This window comes from Trachypithecus francoisi, unplaced genomic scaffold (assembly GCF_009764315.1).
Source record: "Trachypithecus francoisi isolate TF-2019V2 unplaced genomic scaffold, Tfra_2.0 Lachesis_group11, whole genome shotgun sequence".
NCBI classification, from domain to species: Eukaryota; Metazoa; Chordata; class Mammalia; order Primates; family Cercopithecidae; genus Trachypithecus; species Trachypithecus francoisi.
Window position 1 is genome coordinate 65,333,371 of NW_022681456.1, and position 20,655 is coordinate 65,354,025.

A 20,655-nucleotide genomic window follows, 5' to 3' on the forward strand; every position below is an offset into this window, starting at 1 on the left:
AGCAGATACCCCTCTATTAGATATTATCACTAATTAATTGCTCCAGTAGCTGGAAAATACTTTGAAAAAGTTTGTGTGAAGAGCTTCTTTACGATTTTTTTTTTTACATTTTTAAAATAATTCTGTAAGAATTCAGTTCTTACAGAATTCAATTATAGCATATTTAAGAAAAATATCGATTCTCTAAAGTGTTTAATCCACATCACTCAAAGATTTTTATAACAATATTCTAACTTCATCCTATATTTTAAAAAATTCATAGTATAACATCCATCAAAGTATTATAAATCGTTTTTACCCACCTCCTCAAAGAGCTACTGAACATACCCAAAGGCTCTGTTCATAAGTAATCCTACTTGATTTACAAAATTATTTCTCAAGGGAAAGTTCAAAAGGTGGTTATGTGGATATTCGAACAATACCAGAAAACCCCCTGCTTACTTATTCCTGTAATTAATGAGTCTGGTTTGCCCAAATGTTAAATTATGAAACCACGCTGTGTAAAATGCACCTATTACAATTAAAACCAGGGTAAACCCATATTTATTTACTAGCACTGTTAAAACATTACACAAAACACATTCAAGTGGCAAGTAATTATAATGCAAGCCCTTGCATGGCAATCCAAATTTATTGAACTACTGATGCTAAGTTATACAAAATTGCACCACTTTAATTAAGGCTTTTAGTTTACATTTGGCCACCTCAAAGTAGTTGTAACATTAGGTTGGTCAATTTAAATACTGTGGCTCCCTGTTGGATAGACACACAATCTTTACATCCAAACATTAATGCATACAAAGCAACAAGGCATTGTTAAATAAAACAGCAATAGTTACTGCAAATTAGGCCTTGTGACCAATTACATATGATTAAAATTACTTCCCACATTCACATCCACAGTACTCGTCCACCATTTAACATCTCAACCAAAACGTTACACATGTGAAACGATCACTAACAGGCAAAAATACTAAACCTGTATATTTGGTATTGCAAATACACTTATGCATGAGCAAGCAAGGGATTCACAGTGAGAATCTACAGCTGCAGAAGCCTGAAAATGATTTACAAAAATTGTTAAATCATTAAAAAATTGTTTGAAAATATACACTTCTTGTTGTAGACCCCCACTGTACACACGACTATAAACATTGTTCCCTATGTAAACAAAAAAAGGAAACATATAATAAGAGATTTGAAAAGTCTGGACATTTCCTTCCCAACAGATATTAAAGGCAACGTCTTTAATCTAAGACATTATACTGAAAGGACTATCATATTTTAAAGACAAGATCACTGTCTCCACAGGTTTTTTAAAAATTAAAAAAACTATATAGCTGTGTTAATCAAAGCGCTTATTTTGTACAATAATAATGACCTTGAATTTCTTAAAAAAAATTACAATAAGCTACAAGTATCAAAGAAGCGAAGTTATCTGGAGTAGTCTATATAGGAGCTCTTTGGACTTTCTTTTATTATGCTAAAATAGTGGTGCTTTTAGGATTTACATTATTGTACTCTCCAATACAAAGTATGGGGCATGTTAAAGTATACAGTACACCATTTTCATACATGTACAACATTGGTGGATGAAGAATGTCTCTTAGCAGTAATACTGGATGTAGCCTCTGGTTTTACCAGCTGCGTACTCTAGGACTATTATATAAGTAAAAATCTCTCTTGTGATACTGGAAAGTGATTAGAATGTGCAAACTGATATAGTAGCTTTCATCCGCCTCTTAAAGGGTACCACCACAGGAAAGTCCATTTAAGATGTTGGTAGGTTTAACAAAGTTGGAATGCTGGCACTGTTGAATTGGGCAACAGTTCTTCAGACCTGTCAAAAGGAAAAAAATTAATTACAAACATGGGCTGGAAAAAGAAAAGACCCAAAAGGAAACAGTTAAGAAAACAGTCTTAAAAGTGTTAGAAATGAATATAATCTAGGCTCTTGTTCTAGGCATTACATTAGTGGCAACGTATCACAATTAATGGCAGACCTTTTCATCTTTTCATTCCAAAAAGATGAAGTCTATTCTGTTGCCCTCTTGAAAGTCAGTTAAATGCAAATCTTAGGAACAGAAAGGGAAAGTACCTTTGTGCACATTTTTGTGCATTACCTTCCAAGGATTAAAAAGGAAAAAAATCACACTAAAATGGTTAGTCAAGTCAACCTTACTAGAATTAGGATTAAAAAGTCAGACAGCAATATTAACAAAATGAGTGATCCTGTGTTTACACAATCGTAGTGTAATCCTAGAATTAGATCATAAGTATAGAATGCACATCTAACCAGTTTCTTTCTAGTATCAGATAATCAAGTTCTTCCTTACTCTTTCAATGAGAGTGGCTAAAAAGCTCGTTCAGAGAAGCAGACAAATAGAATTTATTTCATGATGGTGTTTTACAGATTTACAATCACATTATATACTTTCTAATTCCACATTTAAACATTCTATTAAGACTGATGTCAGAAAAAGCTGGTATTATACTAAAATCACATGTAAAGTTTTTAAAAAAGTAAACTTAGAACTGTTACATATGTACTTTGAATAATTTTCTACATACATGCCTGCACTAAAAAAATGTTTCCTATTTTATTTACCTGGTGATCACACTTGTTACAAGCTCTGAAGAGTTGTGAATATAGACGTGGCTGCTGAAATAATTTTCACAAATGCCTAGAACTTTAGGTCCTCATTCTGAGTCTGAATGAGGTTTGCAATCAAGTTTTCTAAATCCTAGCAGACTTGCAAATTAAAAAAGACAGATGGAAGTGTGTGAGCTCAAGCACATGTGTGCTGCTAAGAATGGGCACGTGGTCAGGAATTACAGGATATCAGAATGAGATGATATATCACTAAACAGAAAGCCCTAGACGGAACGTGGGAATAAAAACTCTAAAAAGATACAGAATCAGAGTGCTATGGCAGCACTGAGTCAATTAACATAGGAAGAAACAAGAGTCAGGAATATCAAAGGTTCTTAAGAATAAATAAACAGTTTAACAATAGACAGTTTAATGACAGTTGAAGAGGAAACCATTATCACTGGCAAACAGCAGCTAATAGTTGAGTGTTAAGTATGTGCCAGGCAATGAGAGAGATCTGTGCAGCAAACCCCCATGGTACACGTTTTCCTATGGAACAAACCTGCACATCCTGCACATGTACCCTGGAACTTAAAAGTTGAAGGGGAAAAAAAAAGTGACTGGCGCATGATGAACATCTCAGGGGTGGGGATGGGGTGTGTGTGTGTGTTTTAGGGATGGGGTTGGCTGGGCATGCTGGCTCACACCTGTAATCCCAGCACTTTGGGAGGCCAAGGTGGGCAGATCAAGAGATTGAGACCATCCTGGCCAACAATGGTTAAACACCATCTCTACTAAAAATACACAAAAATTAGCCGGGCATGGTGGCACATGCCTGTAATCCCAGCCACTCAGGAGGCTGAGGCAGGAGAACTGCTTGAACCCAGGAGGCAGAAGTTGCAGTGAGCCGAGATTGCACCACTGCACTCCAGCATGGCGACAGAGCAAGACTCTTTCTCAAAAATAAATAAATACATATAAATAAATAAATAAAATTAAGGATGGGGTCTAGCTATGTTACCCAAACTGATCTTTGACTCCTTGTCTCTAGCAATCCTGCCTCAGCCTCCCAAAGTTCTAGGAATATAGGCATGAACCACTGTACCTGGCCATGTTAGGGATTTTTATTAGCAACACCACCCTGTATTTATCTTAATACAGAATTTATGTTTTTCAATTAACTGTCTTTCTCATTCAGTATACCTGAATTAGCTTAAAGTAATTAAGTCAAGGAGAGAAGGCTGGTCTTGTTCACCACTGTATTGCTAGCACCAACCAGTATACAGAATGAACTTATTTAGAATATTCACTTAGTCAGGTGTGGTGGCTCATGCCTGTAATCCCAGCACTTTGGGAGGCCAAGGTGGGTGGATCACTTGAGGTCAGGAGTTCGAGACTAGCCTGACCAACACGGAGAAACCCCGTCTCTACTAAAAATACAAAAATTAGCCAGGCATGGTGGCACATGCCTGTGATCCCAGCTACTTGGGAGGCTGAGGCAGAAGAATTGCTTGAACCTGTGAGGCGGAGGTTGTAGTGAGCTGAGATTGTTCCACTGCACTCCAGCCTGGGTGACAGAGTGAAACTCCATCTCAAAAACAACAACAAAAAAGAATACTTTACTCATGATGATAGGTAAATAATTATTTTAATTAATAAGATAGCATACTAACTCATGGATATCTTATAAAAATAAACCATTTATTTTTCAGAACCAACAAAAAGAATTCTATACTTGCTTTCATGACAGAGTGCCCTTAATAAGGTTGAGTGATTAAAAGTTAGAGGTAAGATAAGTGAACATACCTGGCTCAGAGCTACAATGCATTTAGTATATTAAAGCAGCTGACATGATGACTTTTTGCGAGCCTTCCCAGGCACTGGAGTTTTTCTGTTAATTTGTCGCACTAGGTCATAAAAGATCTGCAAATACATTAATTTGTTTTAATTTACAGGAGGAACACCTCCCCACCAAAATTAAAACAGTAAATTGAAAAAAACAGAAATTTCTATGGATATAAATTAATCCCCAGAATTGTTCAGCTAAGGAATGAGAATAAAATCAGGTGTTATAACTGCCAAGCTCAAATTTTTGGGGGAGTATTAATATTGTGCTCCTTAAAATACTTAATTGAAACCATCACACAATGAAAAAATCCTTTTAAAAACTGTAAGTTTTTGCTCTACAACATGACTTGGAGCCTTTCAAGAACCATGCATGCCTTCTGGCATTTTAGTCTCTATTTTTTTCATAACATCCTTCATATACCTGAAGTCTTAATCTGTCTTCCCTATCCCTGTATTTTCTGTCCAGTCTTCTTTTTCATGGTACATATCAATGTACAAATATTTAATAGAGACTGAAATAGTATTGTTGTTTACATACTACATGGATACATTTAACATAAGAGGTGTTTTTTTTTTTTGTCCTGTAACATCATTATGTACCCTGAGTACATATTAAGTTGGGATTAAGACATTTTCTGTTCATCTTCAATGTTGTACTTCAAATAAAGAGCCACTGTAAGTATATTTGACCATACCTCATTAACATTTATTTTTGATTTTGCAGAAGATTCTAAGAATGCACAGTTGTTCCATTGTCTTGCTAGATTTTGACCTTGTTCCTTTCCTACAACTCTTTCATCTTCCAAGTCACACTTATTACCAACAAGAATCATTGGAACCTAAAAATACATTTGTGAGAGTAAAAATAAATAAGTAAATATGCTATATGAATTGATATAAAAAGAATTCTAAGAGTCAAATCTAAGAATTACTTTTCATATAATGCCACAGAAAAAAATTAATAATGTATAATAAAATTTACAGCCTTAATTTAATCTGTAACATAAACATAAGTAGTAACTTTGATGTTAATTATCTCCACTGCCTTCTCTTTCCATGGAGATGTCAAACGGTAACTCCAAAGGGAAGAAAAGAGAGAAAGAAAGAAAACTCTCATATGTTAAGTAAAAAGAACACAACCTAGTCAATGTAGACATAAATAAGACACTTTTACATAAAATTTTGAGAAAAGCTATGATCCTGTTATGAGAGATGGGGGAAAATCCTTAAAATTTTATCATAATGGACTTACAACTAATTATAGTAAGCAAAACATAAACTTTTAAAAAGGAAGTACAAAAGGGTGTTACTGTGAAAATCCAATATATTTCAGCATTTTAAAATGTTTCTCTAAAGGGTGTGAATCAACTTCAAGTTTTCTGGTTTCCTGACGTGCATTTATTAAACTCAGCATTCTCAGTTGCACAACACGAAAAGGAGAAATTTGGAAGGCCCCCAAAGCAGAATTTTTAATTTCTCAAAGTCTTGTATTAAAAAACCCAATCAAGGCCGGACACAGTGGCTCACGCTTATAATCCCAGCACTCTGGGAGGCTGAGGCGGGTGGATCACCTGAGGTCAGGAGCTGGAGACCAGCCGGGCCAACAGGGCGAAACCCTGTCTCTACTAAAAATACAAAAATTAGCCGGGTGTGGTGGCACACGTCTGTAATCTCAGCTACTTGGGAGGCTGACACAGGAGAATTGCTTGAACTTGGGAGGCAGAGGTTGCAGTGAGCCGAGATCGTGCCATTGCACTCCAGCCTGGGCGACAGGGCAAGACTCCGTCTCAAAACAAAACAAAACAAAACAAAAAAACCCACTCAAACTTAATTTACTAAACATCAAGACCACTTATTAAATGGATTTACAAATTAAAAAATGTTCCCTGAGGTTGCTGTAATTATGTAGGGTCCCCCCAAATTCCCTTGTTTCAGAAGTCCAGAAAAGAACAGTATTTACCATGGGTGTCTCCCAGCTCTCACAATATTTGCTATAATTAAACTGCAGTACAACGAGTCTTATTTATTTATTTTGAGACAGGGTCTCACTCTGTCACCCTGGTTGGAGTGCAGTGATGTGATCTCGGCTCACTGCCAACCTCCACCTCCCAGGCTTAAGCAACTGTCCCATCTCAGCCTCCCAAGTAGCTGGGACCACAGTCACGCGCCACCACGCTGGCTAATTTTTTTTTTTTTTTTATTTCTGGTAGAGGTGGGGTCTTGCTGTGTTGCCCAGGGAGGTCTTGAACTCCTGAGCTCAGGGGATCTACCCGCCTTTGCCTCCCAAAGTGCTGGGATTAGAGGTGTGAGCTACCATGCCCAACCTAGTTCTTACGGTATCCAGATCAGCATCACCAACACCACCCTGAAACTTGTTAAAAATGCAATGACCTACTGAATCAGAAGTTCTGAGATCTCAGCCCAGCAATGTTTTAACTGGTCCTACAGGTGATTCTGATGCAAAATCGATTTTGAGAACCACTGCTGTATTTAGTGTGATGAGGAATTAAACTCCATTATGGTAGACTCTGAAGGGGCACCTAAATTAATAATGTTAGAATCTAATGTATTTGTTGCCTTTCTTTAAAAACTATTATTATTGGCCGGGCACAGTGGCTCATGCCTGTAATCCCAGCACTTTGGGAGGCCGAGGTGGGTGGATCACCTGAGGTCAGGAGACCATCCTGACCAACATGGTGAAACCCCGTCTCTACTAAAAACACAAAAATTAGCCAGGTATGATGGCATGCGCCTTCATCCCAGCTACTCAGGAGGCTGAGGCAGGAGAACTGCTTGAACCCAGTAAGGTGGATGATGCAGTGAGCCCAGATTGCGCCACTGCACTCCAGCCTGGTGACAGAGTGAAACTCTGTCTCAAAAAATAAAAATAAAAAAAAGGCTGGGGACAGTGGATCATGCCTGTAATCCCAGCACTTTGGGAGGCTGAGGCGGGTGGATCACAACGTCAGGAGATCGAGACCATCCTGGCTAACATGGTGAAACCCCGCCTCTACTAAAAATACAAAAACTTAGCCGGGCATGGTGGCGGGTGCCTGTAGTCCCAACTACTCCCAGGAGGCTGTGGCAGCAGAATGGCGGGAACCCGGAAGGCGGACCTATCACGCCACCGCACTCCAGCCTGGGCGACAGAGCGAGACTATGTCTCAAAGAAAAATTTAAAAAAAAAAAAAAAAGGAAGGGTGTAACATTTAATTTTCACAGGATAATGGCAAAGAAGGAAATTTCTCACTTTCCACATGATATATATTTGAAAACATGTATGGGTATTTTTGCAAAATTTCCTTTGCATTCAAGGAAAAAGTATACAAAAACCAACACGCCCTCCCCACCAAAATACATGAGCTTTAAAATGAATTTAAATTTAGACTTATACAATTATAATCAGAGTTTTGAAATAAAATATATTTATTAGGAAGTCAGCTTACATCATCAGTGTCTTTAACTCGAAGAATCTGTTCTCTCAGGTCTTGTAAATCGTTAAATGTGGACTGTGCTGTGATGGAATAAACTAATGCAAATCCTTGTCCATTTTTCATGTACAAATCCCTCATTGCTGTAAATTGTTCCTACAATAGAAAGAAAGGAACGTTAAAAAACAAGAATGTTTTGACAGTTATTTTTACAATTTCGAAGTCTATAATTACAGCTCAATGAAGAATATTGTAGTATTATGTAACTTTGTTAAAATTACAATCTATGACAAGATACTATTTGAAAAATTGGCATTTTAGTTCCTGTTTTTTGAGATGGAGTCTTGCTCTGTCACCAGGCTGGAGTGCAGTGGCGCGATCTCAGCTCACTGCAACCTCTGCCTCCCGGGTTCAAGTGATTCCCCTGCCTCAGCCTCTCGAGTAGCTGGGACTATAGGTGGGTGCCACCACACCCGGCTATTGTATTTTGGTAGAGACGGGGTTTCACCATATTGGCCAGGATGGTCTCCATCTCCTGACCTCATGATCTGCCCATCTCGGCCTCCCAAAGTGCTAGGATTACAGGCGTGAGCCATCACACCCGGCCAGACATAGGTTTCTTATTTAAACATCATACACCAAAGTAGATTTATATATAAAAAATATACTCAAATGGAACAGAAATATCCCATCCCCAAAAGTTACTAAAGGCAGCTTTTAAAATACATCATAATGTGTAAGAGCACCCCAACTGTATCAGCCAAGTTAATCTATACAGCTATGACTCAAATGCTGTAGTTCTATAGAGCTCCATCAGCACGATCTAGACCATCCCATTTTCCCATACTACTTTTTCTTCGCTAGACTGAGAGCATTCGAAGGTAAGAACACAGTGCCTGACGTGTATCAGGTATTCAAACATTAGCTGAATGAATACCATACACCAAGAACAAATCTTCCCTTCCTCTTCACATACCTACAAATTTAGTTTGTCTATAAATACCTTGAAGGAGAACAGATACCAATCAAAATATTTCTTTTTCTTTTGAGATGGAGACTTGCTCTGTCACCCAAGCTGGAGTGCAGTGGTGCGTTATCAGCTCACTGCAAGCAACCTCTACCCTCCAGGGTTCAAGTGATTCTCCTGCCTCAGCCTCCCGAGTAGCTGGGACTACAGGCGCCTGCCACTGCATCTGGCTAATTTTTGTATTTTAATAGAGACGGGGTTTCACCATGCTGGCCAGGCTGGTCTTGGAACTCCTGACCTCAGGTGATCCGCCCACTTTGGCTTCCCAAAGTGCTGGGATTACAAGGCGTGAGCCATCGCACCAAGCCTCAATCAAAATATTTCACACAGCTGCTGAGGAATGAATGTATGCCTGTATTATTTGAAATATGGTAATATATTGTTTTAAAAGTACTAGTGAGACTGAAAATTTTCCTTCTAACACATTTTCTAAACTTTTAAATGACCCACTGCAATTACAAAAAGTGCAATATACTTTTTTTTGTTTTGTTTTTGAGACGGAGTCTTGCTTTGTTGCCCAGGCTGCCCACTGCAGTGGCGCGATCTTGGCTTACTGTAACCTCCGTCTCCTGGGTTCAAGCTATTCTCCTGCCTCAGCCTCCCGAGTAACTGGGATTACAGGTGTGTACCACCACACCCGGCAAATTTTTTTATATTTTTAGTAGATATGGGGTTTCACTGTGTTGGCCAGGCTGGTCTCGAACTCCTCACCTTAGTGATCCACCCACCTTGGCCTCCCAAAGTGCTGGGATTACAGGCGTGAGCTACTGCACCCGGCCAATATAAAACTAAGGATTCAACAGAACAACAACAACAACAAAAAGATTTAAAGTTTAGCAACTAGTCCTCTTATTTTTTTTTTGAGACACAGTCTTGCTCTGTCCCAGGCTGGAGTGCAGTGGCACAGTCTCCACAGTCTTGGCTCACTGCAACCTCTTGTCTCCTGGGTTCAAGAGATTCTCCTGCCTCAGCCTCCTGAGTAGCTGGGATTACAGGAATGTTCCACCATGCCCGGCTGATCTTTATATTTTTAGTAAAGACGGGGTTTAGCCATGTTGGCCAGGCTGGTCTCGAACTCCTGACCTCAAGTGATCTGGCAACCCTGGTGTCCCAAAGTGCTGGGATCAGAGGTGTGAGCCACTACGACCAGCTGCAAGCAGTACTTTTAAATAAGCTTAACTAATATTTGTCTATAGAGTACTAGCGTTTATGAAGTCAATACTGTACAAACGGTGCATATACTTTGGTATTTAGTTTTACCTACCGTTCCTGCAGTATCCAAGATTTCAAGCATACACTGTTGTGCATCTACTTCAACTTGCTGGCAGAAAAATTAAAATACATGTTCATTTTTTAAATGTAAGACCTTAATATACACAAAAAAGCTAATATATCAAAAATAAGATACACAGATTATAACAACTTTACAAATAATATCAAGCATACTTCAACAAAGCAGGAGGAAAAATAGCTAAGTAATCAAGATTCAAAGACTCCCAAATTGTAATCGGGTTCAAAAGCCACATGTTCTCAAGTCAGCACAGGGAAACCTACAAGATCCAGTCTCAATATGATCTCTCAGCACTTAATTCTAGAGAAAAAATAGTTTCAAAATAGCTCAAATAAATAAACAAAACCAGCAACAGTTCCAACAATATCATAAGTAATTCTGTCTATCTCAATTCTCCCATGATACTTTCGATATACCTCATTTCTCTAGGTAACTATATGCCCTCACCATACTGGAACAAGATTTCTGGTATTAAGGAAGCAGAGCCACAGCTATTAAATAAATTGCACATATATCCCTGTTACCCCTTTCCATCTAATATTTCCTAGGGAAAATAGGTATTTAGAATTAGATGTAGAAAGAAAAGAGTATGACTGTCTCACAGCTGGGGTGCAAAAAAGTTTCCAGTTTTTTTGGTAGACTGTGGACATAGAGGGAGGAACGGAAACACAGTATTTGTACAACAGCAGGGCCAGGTTAGTTGCTTTATAAAAGCTGGGAAATACCTCTTTCCCTACTATGTTAAAAATGTCTACACATTGTTTTATTGTCACATAATGTTAGTGGACACAGGAATTCACCTTACTATAGGCTGAGCATTCCTAATCTAAAAATCCAAAAATTGCAATGTTCCAAATCCAAAACTTTTTAAGCCATGTGTGGAACATCACGCTACAAGTGGAAAATTCCACAAATGAGCTCACGTGACCAGTCACAGTCAAAATGCAGCCAAAACTTTGCTTCATGCATAAGAATATTAAAAATATTACATAAGATTATGTGTATAAGGTGTATATGAAACCATGAATTGTTTAGACATGGGTCCCATTCTATTTCATTATGTATATACAAATATTTTAAAATCAGAAAATAATCTGAAATCTGAAAACACTTCTGGTCCCAGGTATTTCGGATAAGGGATATTCAACCTGTATTGTGAGTGGTGGCACTTTCTCAAGAGGTTAGTAAGTAGAAAGCTTAGGAAGACTTGTGTCCACCTATTTCTAGGTTAAAAAGAAGGGAGCCTGAGAGTAATCAGTCTTGCTAGGTAGGGAATAGGAAGTAACATGGGGCTACTACTTGAAATGGATGGCCTGCTTTAAAGTTTGTGTGTCAAATTACAACTTTAGGGTCAGGATAAACTTAAAATTTTGTGAATACGTGAGAGTATGAGGGTTTATGATCCTCTTAAACTGGTAAATATGCAATGCCAGAAAGTAATTGTAAACTTTTCCCACTAATTTTATAAATTAACTCTGCCTCCATCCTACTTTGTATAAAACATTCAATAATTATACAGCTAAAATATTTATATTAAAATCAAAAGCAAAAGGCCTTCCAAAGTAATATATACCTTTCTATAAGAATCTTCTATCGTAGGATCGTATTTTTCTACAAAAATTCCTTGAACAAACTGTACAGTCTGAAAAAAAATTAAGAAACCATTATACTTCTAAAGAAAAGAGTACATTCAATCTTTAAATGGTAAACTGATTTCACACAGGGAGTTACACCATCGGTGAAAAAAACCACAGCCAATACTACATGTGAATGTATACATTTGGTAAGAAAATTACCTCAGAAAGCTGTTTTCTTTTTTATTTTTAAATAAATAATCACTATGCTCCTTATTGGGTAATTCTAAATTTAGAGATCATATATTTAAAAATTTTAAATGTCTCTTGTTTCAGTCTTTTATTTTTTTTCTTTGAGACACAGTCTTGCTCTGTCTCCCACGCTGGAGTGCAGTGACACAATCTTGGCTCACTGCAACCTCTGCCTCCTGGGTTCAGGCCATTCTCCCACATCAGCCTCCCAAGTAGCTGGGATTACAGGCATGCACCACCACATCTGGCTAATTTTTGTATTTTTAGTGGAGATGGGGTTTCACTATATTGGCCAGGCTGCTTTAGAACTCCTGACCTCAGGTAATCTGCCTGCCTCGGCCTCTGAAAGTGTTGGGATTACAGGTGTGAGCCACCATGCCAGTGTTGTTTCAGTCTTAAGAGCTTAAATTTGATTTTTAAATTAGAAATTGACTAATTGTTATGTATACACACATACATGCACAATCAACTGACCTCCCCATCACTTTGGATACAAATTGAAAAAGCAGTTCATTTCACATCATATATACTTCTCAGTTTGTTCCAAGCCATGTAAATTCTCAGCTAGGTGGCTTTTCTAAGTGGCCAAGACGGTTTATCTTATGAGTGAGGCAGAAGGTCAATCTATTTGCTTGTGAGGCTTTGCTAAGCTCTGAACTATTCATCAAATTATTTTCCCTACGTTTTCCCCCTTTCCTAACCCTCATTACCAAGTTATTCTTGCTACACCATTCCTTGATGCAGAAAACATGGCCATTAAAATAATGTAAAACTGGACAGTCTAATATTTGAAGAAGACTTTTTATAAGCTTTGATATTTTCTAACATAAAATGTATGGGGTAAGACTATTTATAAGAAGAAAGAGCAAGCCAGACATGGTGATTTATGCCTGTAATTCCAGCACTTTGGGAGGCAAAGGTGGATTACTTGAGGCCAGGAGTTTAAGACCAGCCTGAGCAATACAGCAAGACACCATCTCTACAAAAAACTTTAAAAATTAGTCTGGCATGATGGCACATGCCTCTAGTCCCAAGCATTCAGGAGGCTGAGATCACTTGAGCCCTAGCCTGGGCAACAGAGTGAGACCCTGTCTGAAAAAAAATAAAAATTAAAAAGACCAAAACTTATTCCTACCTGGCTCTGAAATGCAAATGCAAAAAGACACATATTTGTATGCTCTCAATCTCTGTGCTTAGCTCAAATTGTATTCCAGTATAATTCAAGTCATTCTGGAGTCAATGTTCCAGAGAGAATATGATCCACCCACATATAATTAAAAGTTGAGTAAAATTACAAGAAAAATATTACATTGCTTCTAAAGTCATTAAGGGATTTTATCTTAACAAAGACTTATCAAAACCTAAAACTCAACAGAAAAATAACATCTTGGAGTGAAAGGCTTAAGTAAAGTAAGAATGACTTACCAAAGCAGACTTTCCAACGCCTCCTGAGCCAAGAACGACTAGCTTATACTCACGCATGATGCAGGCTTGTCAAAATCTAGTACCTTATTAAAGAAAAAAAAAAAAAAAAGAATTCTAAGTAAAGTTTTGTATTCCTGTGCTTTTCACAGAAATAAAACATTCAGGAAAATAGATTTATTTAAAATGATTACTATACAACACAAATATGGAGCACTCTATAAGCAGACTTACTAAAAGATGCTCAGAGGTAGAAGAAATCTACAGAATTACAGACATGACTTTCAGCCCAATCCAAGATAAGAGCACAGGTCTGACAAGAAATCTAACCTATTACCTGTTTCGTTACATCAAGTTTTACTGAAACACAGCTATATCCTCCACTCATTTGTGTATTGTCTGTGGTTTCTTCTGTGCTGTAACAGCAAAGTAGTTACAACAGAGCCTAAATATTTACGTATCTGGCCAAGCCCTGGCATACATAAATGGTAAATATAAATATGTTGGCAGAAGCAGCAGCAGACCAAATATTTATTCCTAAAGTGGGGGACGTACAGACAACCTGAAAATGGTCTAGAATCAGAGGCAGAACTGAATGTGAGTCCCCAGACTGAAAACGCCTACTTAGAATGTTTAGTATGATGAAATAATAGAAATAAAGGAGCCACCAGAACAGGTTTTAAAACTTCCAATCAAGAAATGACAGTTTTTTGGGTCACGGTTAACAAAGCTACTATAACTGGTTTAAATGATTTTAATCAACCAATAACCATTTGCCTTGGAGGATATGCTCCTACAAATGAGGGTTCCTTACTTCTGAAACTCAGGCAATCAAAAATGGCCTGTTAAACAGATACATTCCAAAGCCAACCAATCAACAACTGTCTCATTTGAGTGACAGTGCTTCTATAGCTAACATTAACCTGCTCCTGTCTTTGAAAGTCTGTCAACCACTGAACTTCCTAATTCCCCAAAATCCTGTAAGATCAGCAGTCTAGCAAGGTTGGGGAAATTCAAAAAAGAGCAGAAAATGTGACCAGGACAGCTTAGGTAATCAAGAACTTGGCCAGACCTGGTGGCTCACGTCTGTAATCCCAGCACTTTGGGAGACTGAGGCAGGCGGATCACTTGATATCAGGAGTTCAAGACCAGCCTGGCCAACATAGCAAAACCCTCTTTTTTGGGGGGGGCGGGCGGCACTTCACCATGTTGGCCAGGATGGTCTCGATCTCTTGACCTCATGATCCACCCGCCTCGGCCTCCCAAAGTGCTGGGATTACAGGTGTGAGCCATCACACCCAGCTGCAAAACCCTGTTTCTACAAAAAAAAAAAAAAGGACAAAAATTAGCTGAGTGTGGTGGCACACGCTTGTAATCCCAACTGCTCGCAACGCTGAGGCATGAAAATTGCTTGAACCTGGGAGGTGGAGGTTGCAGTGAGCCAAGATCACGCCACTGGGCTCCAGCATGGGCAACGAACGCAGTGAGATTCTGTCTCAAAAAAAAAAAAAAAAAGATTTAACAGGATACAAAATAAAAACTGATTTAAGGACATTTTCAAAAGTATTCTGGCACACACCCAATAGCTAAGGTAAAGAGATGGCCTTTCTTTTTGTGTATGGGTTCAGGTCTGAAATAGGAAACTTAAAATGGAAAATTGGTAATCTGAAAAAATCTACAATGGTTGAGATTTTCAGTCTTACAAACAAGCTAGAAAAAACTAAATAAAAGGGTCTTTGTTTTCGAAGAAATGAAAGCCTACAGATGAAGCTACTTGTACAAACAGAGCCACAGGAGGAACTGATGTTGCATGTTCACTAAGAAATGGAAGTACAATAACCCCAAATCTGTTCAATATTGCTGCTCCAAGGGTAATATGAGCATCCAATTCTCCACCCTTCCTCCACTGGGGGTGGGAGTGGGACTGACTACATATAGTCACAGGAAACCTTTTGGGGGTGATGGAAGTGTTCTAAAAACTGGTTGTAGTGGGCTGGACTACGCCTGTAATCCCAGCACTTTGGGAGGCCAAGGTGGGCAGATCATGAGGTCAGGAGTTTGCGACCAGCCTGGACAATATGGTGAAACCCCACTTCTACTAAAAGTACAAAAAATTAGCAGCGCGTGGTGGCAGGCACCTGTCATCCCAGCTATTCCAGAGGCTGAGGCAGAAGAATCGCGTGAACCTGAGAGGCAGAGGTTGCAGTAAGCCGAGATCACGCCACTGCACTCTAGCCCTGGCAAGAGTGGGGGACTCCATCTCAAAAAAAAAAAAAAAAACCACAAAACAAAACATGCCAAAAACCGGTTGTAGTGATGGATGCGCAACTGCGCAACTATATATATTCACTAAAACCTCCAAATATAACACAACTGACCGAAACAACATAAAAACTACAATTTTAAAATACTGAATATAAAAACTATACATTTATCAGAGGTGATTTTCTCTAAGAGACGTATGCCTTATTTTCTTATTTCACAAAAGTGGCTGAGTTGGCTGTGGGAGTTACACTTTTTTTTTTTTTTTTTTTTGAGATGGAGTCTCGCTCTGTCGCCCGGACTGGAGTGCAGTGGCCAGATCTCAGCTCACTGCAAGCTCCGCCTCCCGAGTTTATGCCATTCTCCTGCCTCAGCCTCCCGAGTAGCTGGGACTACAGGCGCCTGCCACCTCGCCCGGCTAGTTTTTGTATTTTTAGTAGAGACGGGGTTTCACCGTGTTAGCCAGGATGGTCTCGATCTCCTGACCTTGTGATCCGCCCGTCTCGGCCTCCCAAAGTGCTGGGATTACAGGCTTGAGCCACCGCGCCCGGCCGCAGGAGTTACACTTCTTTAGTGAGATGACTGGGACTCGTTTTCCCAGCTGCTTCATTTATCCATGAATGAGCATTATTATTTGTTGCTAGAATGAGTCAGGTTAATCCACATTATTGTATCTATCAGTAATTTGCTCCTTTTATTATTATTGATTAAAATATACCATATGAATACATGACATTTTCTTTACCCATTCACACCAGCTGATGAAAATTTGGATTGTTTCCAGTTGGAGATGTTATCAGGGTATTTTTATTACCTTAAAGAGCAAAACAAAACAAAAAAGCCCCAAAAGTACAATAGTCAAGATTTGAATCAATATTTTTTCAAATCTGTGCTTTCTACTACACCAGTCTTGAAAACATTGTTTAAAAGACTTTTTTTAAGACTGAAATAACAAACAGATTTTTATTGTGAATTCCAACTCTGACTGACTGGCAACAGCCATTGTCCTGTTTTTAGGATGGTGTGGTTTCATCTAGTTTTGCAGAAAAGACAACTCTGCTCAATAAGCAACGAAACTGGTTTGTAGTGCTGGTAGGGACTGGGAAAGAGTTGTAGCACCTGTATCTGTGTAGTGTATTTGTGATCTCTAGGCATAACCTTTTTGTTCAAGTGTTCTTTTCCTGAAGTCCTTAGTTCAGGTTAAGAATGAGCATTTTGAAATATGTCAATTCCATAAAATTTCATGCACAATTAAAAATGGGAATAGTTACATCAGATTTTCAAAGAGATTTGTGACAACTACTATTTGAAACATTGAGATTAATTGTTCTCTTTGACAGAACCCCATGGGGGAACAATTTTGACAGCATAGCATAGTGGCTAACGGTGCCTAAGTTTCAAATCATGGTTTTCTATAATCTTGGGCAAATCATGAAACCTTTCAGAGCCTCACTTTCCTTCCAGGTAAAATTAAGATAGTAACAGTTACATGATAAGGTTGTGAGATGGATTAAAAAGAATGTAAACTCCATAAGGATAGGGATTTTTGTCTGTTTTACTCACTGCCATATTCCCAGAACCTGAAACTGTGCCTGAAATATGTGTTCCATAAATTAAAGAAAGAATAAGGAAAGAAATGTAGTAATTCTTCAGTAACTGACACAACACCTTGCAATACAGGCTGGGCGCGGTGGCTCACGCCTGTAATCCCAGCACTTTGGGAGGCCCAGGCAGTCGGATCACTGGATGTCAGAAGTTCAAGACCAGCCTGGTCAACATGGTGAAGCCTCTAAAAATACAAAAGTAGCCAGGTGTGATGGCACGTGCCTGTAATCCCACTTACTCGGGAGGCTGAGGCAGGAGAACTGCTTGAACCTAGGAGGGGGGAGGTTGCAGTGAACCGAGCGCACCACTGCACTCCCACCTGGGCGACAGAGCAAGACTCCGTCTCAAAAAAAAAGTAACTTTTAAAATAATAGTAATGTCAATGGTTTGAGCTGCCACTCAATACACTAAAGAGAACTGCTATTCCTTCAGTTAAGAATCACTGCTCGACTTTGTGTGTGTGTGTTTTTTTTTTTTTTTGAGACAGAGTTTTGCTCTGTCACCCTGGCTGGAGTGCAGTGGGGCAATCTCAGCTCAATGCAACCTCCACCTCCCAGGTTCACACCATTCTCCTGCTTCAGCCTCCCGAGTAGCTGGAACTACAGGCGCCCGCCACCATGCCCGGCTTATTTTTTGTATGTATTATTTTTAGTAGAGACGGGGTTTCACTGTGTTAGCCAGGTTGGTCTCCATCTCCTGACCTCGTGATTTGCCCGCCTCGGCCTCCCAAAGTGCTGGGATTACAGGCATGAGCCACCACACCCCGCCCACTGCTTGACTCTTTAATCTATAGCTCAATAAAACATATAAGAACCCTCCATATCAATATAAAAAAGCAAAAAGCTGTGCATACATCAGTATTTTGAATCACTTAATAATGTTCAGAGATAATGACTGGGAAATAGCCCTCTTTTAAGTATTTAAAAAACACTTTACTAAACAAAAATCCTGTAATATTGGCGTTATCTCTGACCGCTAATATTAACTACAGAAGTCTTAATGAAATCTATTGTACCTCAAGTTATGCAGACTGCAATTTTGACAGTCTAGGAGGAATCTCATTATTGAAAAAATCTTGCGAGTATAACAGAAAACAAATTTCAATTCCCTGGAATAAAAAAAAAAAAGAAAAAAATACACAACAAGGTAGTAGGATAGGGAATTGTTTTTCTTTTCCTTTTGCTTATTTTTTTGACAGTTCTATTATTAATAAATAAAAAAATATAAAACAAATGAAACAAAAACTGAAGTTAACAGAGAAATTGTGAAGTTGTTCTATAATTACTCCAATATTATAATAAGAATGCTGATAATTACTGGTATTTTTAAGAAGCAGACTTTAGAAAATTCAAAAATACCAAGTTTAGCCACTCAACTCACAGAGTAACTATAAAACATTGATGTTGGAAGAGAAAAGTATTTCTTGGATTAATAAACTAATGGTGAGGGTACCTTTTTAAAGAAATAAGCAGGTAAGCATAAAAGAATCAATTAAAGTTTAATTCTGTTCTTTAAGCCTTAATTACTTCTCAGAAAACACTTCTCAATAAGGGCTAAGAGATGCTTAAGTACTGAAAACTACAACATTAAACATATTTTAAGTGCTTTATAGAAAAATACTCTTAATGTAAATGCTGACATTTTAAACACCTATTTACATCAATGCAATATTTACCATTAATTAGCAAGCAAAGTTTATCTAGAATGAAAAGATAAATAAGGTAGCAAAGGACTTAAGTTAGTACTTTAACTGGTGTGCCACAAGCAAATGATTATATTCTGAGAAGCTTGCTCATTTTTAACTACTTGTACATCAGTAGAAGATAAGGATTAAGTCAAAAAGAGGATACAAAGTAATACCAGAATACCTGATATTACAAATTATTAAGAGTTCTGACTATCAAAAGGTATTACTGCCATGTACTACCATTTAAAGTGAAAAGATTTTGGAAGAAAAATAAAAACTATAATCAGAAAAATAAACTCAAAGAAATTTTAGAATGAACAACCTTCAAGAAATTAAAGGCAACGTAAGTTAAATGAAACTGTTAGCAATGAGAGATATTGGCTAAATACTGTGCCTAAAATTATGGTGCTATTGGTCTACTGTATAACATTCTAGTTTGAATTTCCAGCATAAGTGATGGGATTTTGTTCATTTACATGTGCTCTCTTTATGGTATTCCTTGTAAACAGCAGCATTTGTAAAAACTGGATGCAGTTTGAAACTATCTGTACAGTTAAGAATTACTAGTTAACAATAATATGCCTATGTATGAATTAATCTGCAAATGTGATACATTTGTATTAATCTTTAGTCTATGAAGTAACCAATTATACCAACTAATGAGGGACTCCTGGATCTTCATTTTACTCAACCCGTTAAACAGAAAAGGCTGTAGCATATATGCAAAATGAACTTAATGTTATCAACAGTGCAACTATACGATACTTCATCAGGAAAAAGGTGCAATTTCTATATCAAGTAGGCACATACACAATTATAAACTTTGTGCATGATTCACATTGCCACTCCAACACAATCTAAGATTACAGATGAAGAAAATCAATTAAATCTCTAAAGAAAGCTATCAAAATACGAAAAATTCCACTACTGTTCAAACTTAAAGTACTTTCTACACTGATTTGTTTTTACCTTTGATTCAGAGGAACTGTGGAATGCACTGATTTTTTCAAATGCATAAATATTTCTGCTATTTATCTGAATATATTTTTGGGGTAATTTTTAGTATTAGGTCATTTACATTTAAAGATTCCTAATTTGAGTTCCTTATATAATCACCTAAAATTTCCGTGACTACAACTAACCTGATTGATGAAAGTAACTGACAGCTTTTACACTTGGCTATTTACTTCTTGCAAAATACCTACTACTTTACTCATTTGTTTAAAAGTAGTTTACTTATTATTACTTCTACAACTTTTTCCATTTCCTCTACAGGCTGGAGTTTTACTTGCATTGGTTCTTTTTTATCAATTCAAGAAGTTGTTTAATTCTAGTTTCAGAGCAAACCACAGCAAAGACATGGAAAGACAAGAAAACAAAACCTCCTTTGGCATCGTCCAGAGTCAGGTTTCAGTGGCTGCTTCGTAACTATACGAAATGAAAGTAGAAGAAGGGGGTGGTGGCTCATGCCTATAATGCCAGCACTCTGGGAGACAGAGACAAGCAGACTGCTTTAACGCAGGAGGAATTCAAGACCAGCCTGAGCAACATGGCGAAACTCCGTCTCTACAAAAAACACGAAAATTAGCCAAGTGTAGTGGCACACACCTGTAAGTCCCAGCTACTTGGGAGGCTGAGGTGGGAGCATCACTTGAGCCCAGGA

At 38.1% G+C, this 20,655-nt stretch overlaps 1 protein-coding gene across 3 annotated transcripts in view; it reads right to left on the reverse strand.

Annotated features, from left to right (window-relative positions):
• Positions 1–525: 525 nt before the first annotated feature.
• The window catches only part of RAP1B (RAP1B, member of RAS oncogene family), a 46,922-nt gene continuing 26,792 nt past the window's right edge, over positions 526–20,655 (reverse strand). For 2 of the 3 annotated variants that reach the window (XM_033221334.1, XM_033221335.1), the window contains exons 2-8: positions 13,442–13,524; positions 11,764–11,832; positions 10,164–10,220; positions 7,888–8,028; positions 5,137–5,280; positions 4,400–4,516; positions 526–1,840 (exon numbers count right to left, since the gene is read on the reverse strand). In XM_033221334.1, the coding sequence (XP_033077225.1) occupies positions 4,430–4,516; positions 5,137–5,280; positions 7,888–8,028; positions 10,164–10,220; positions 11,764–11,832; positions 13,442–13,498 (555 nt within the window). In that variant the 5' untranslated portion in view covers positions 13,499–13,524 and the 3' untranslated portion in view covers positions 526–1,840; positions 4,400–4,429. Of the gene's footprint in view, positions 1,841–4,399; positions 4,517–5,136; positions 5,281–7,887; positions 8,029–10,163; positions 10,221–11,763; positions 11,833–13,441; positions 13,525–14,855; positions 14,873–20,655 lie in introns of those variants that run through there. The other variant, XM_033221336.1, reaches the window with a different exon arrangement.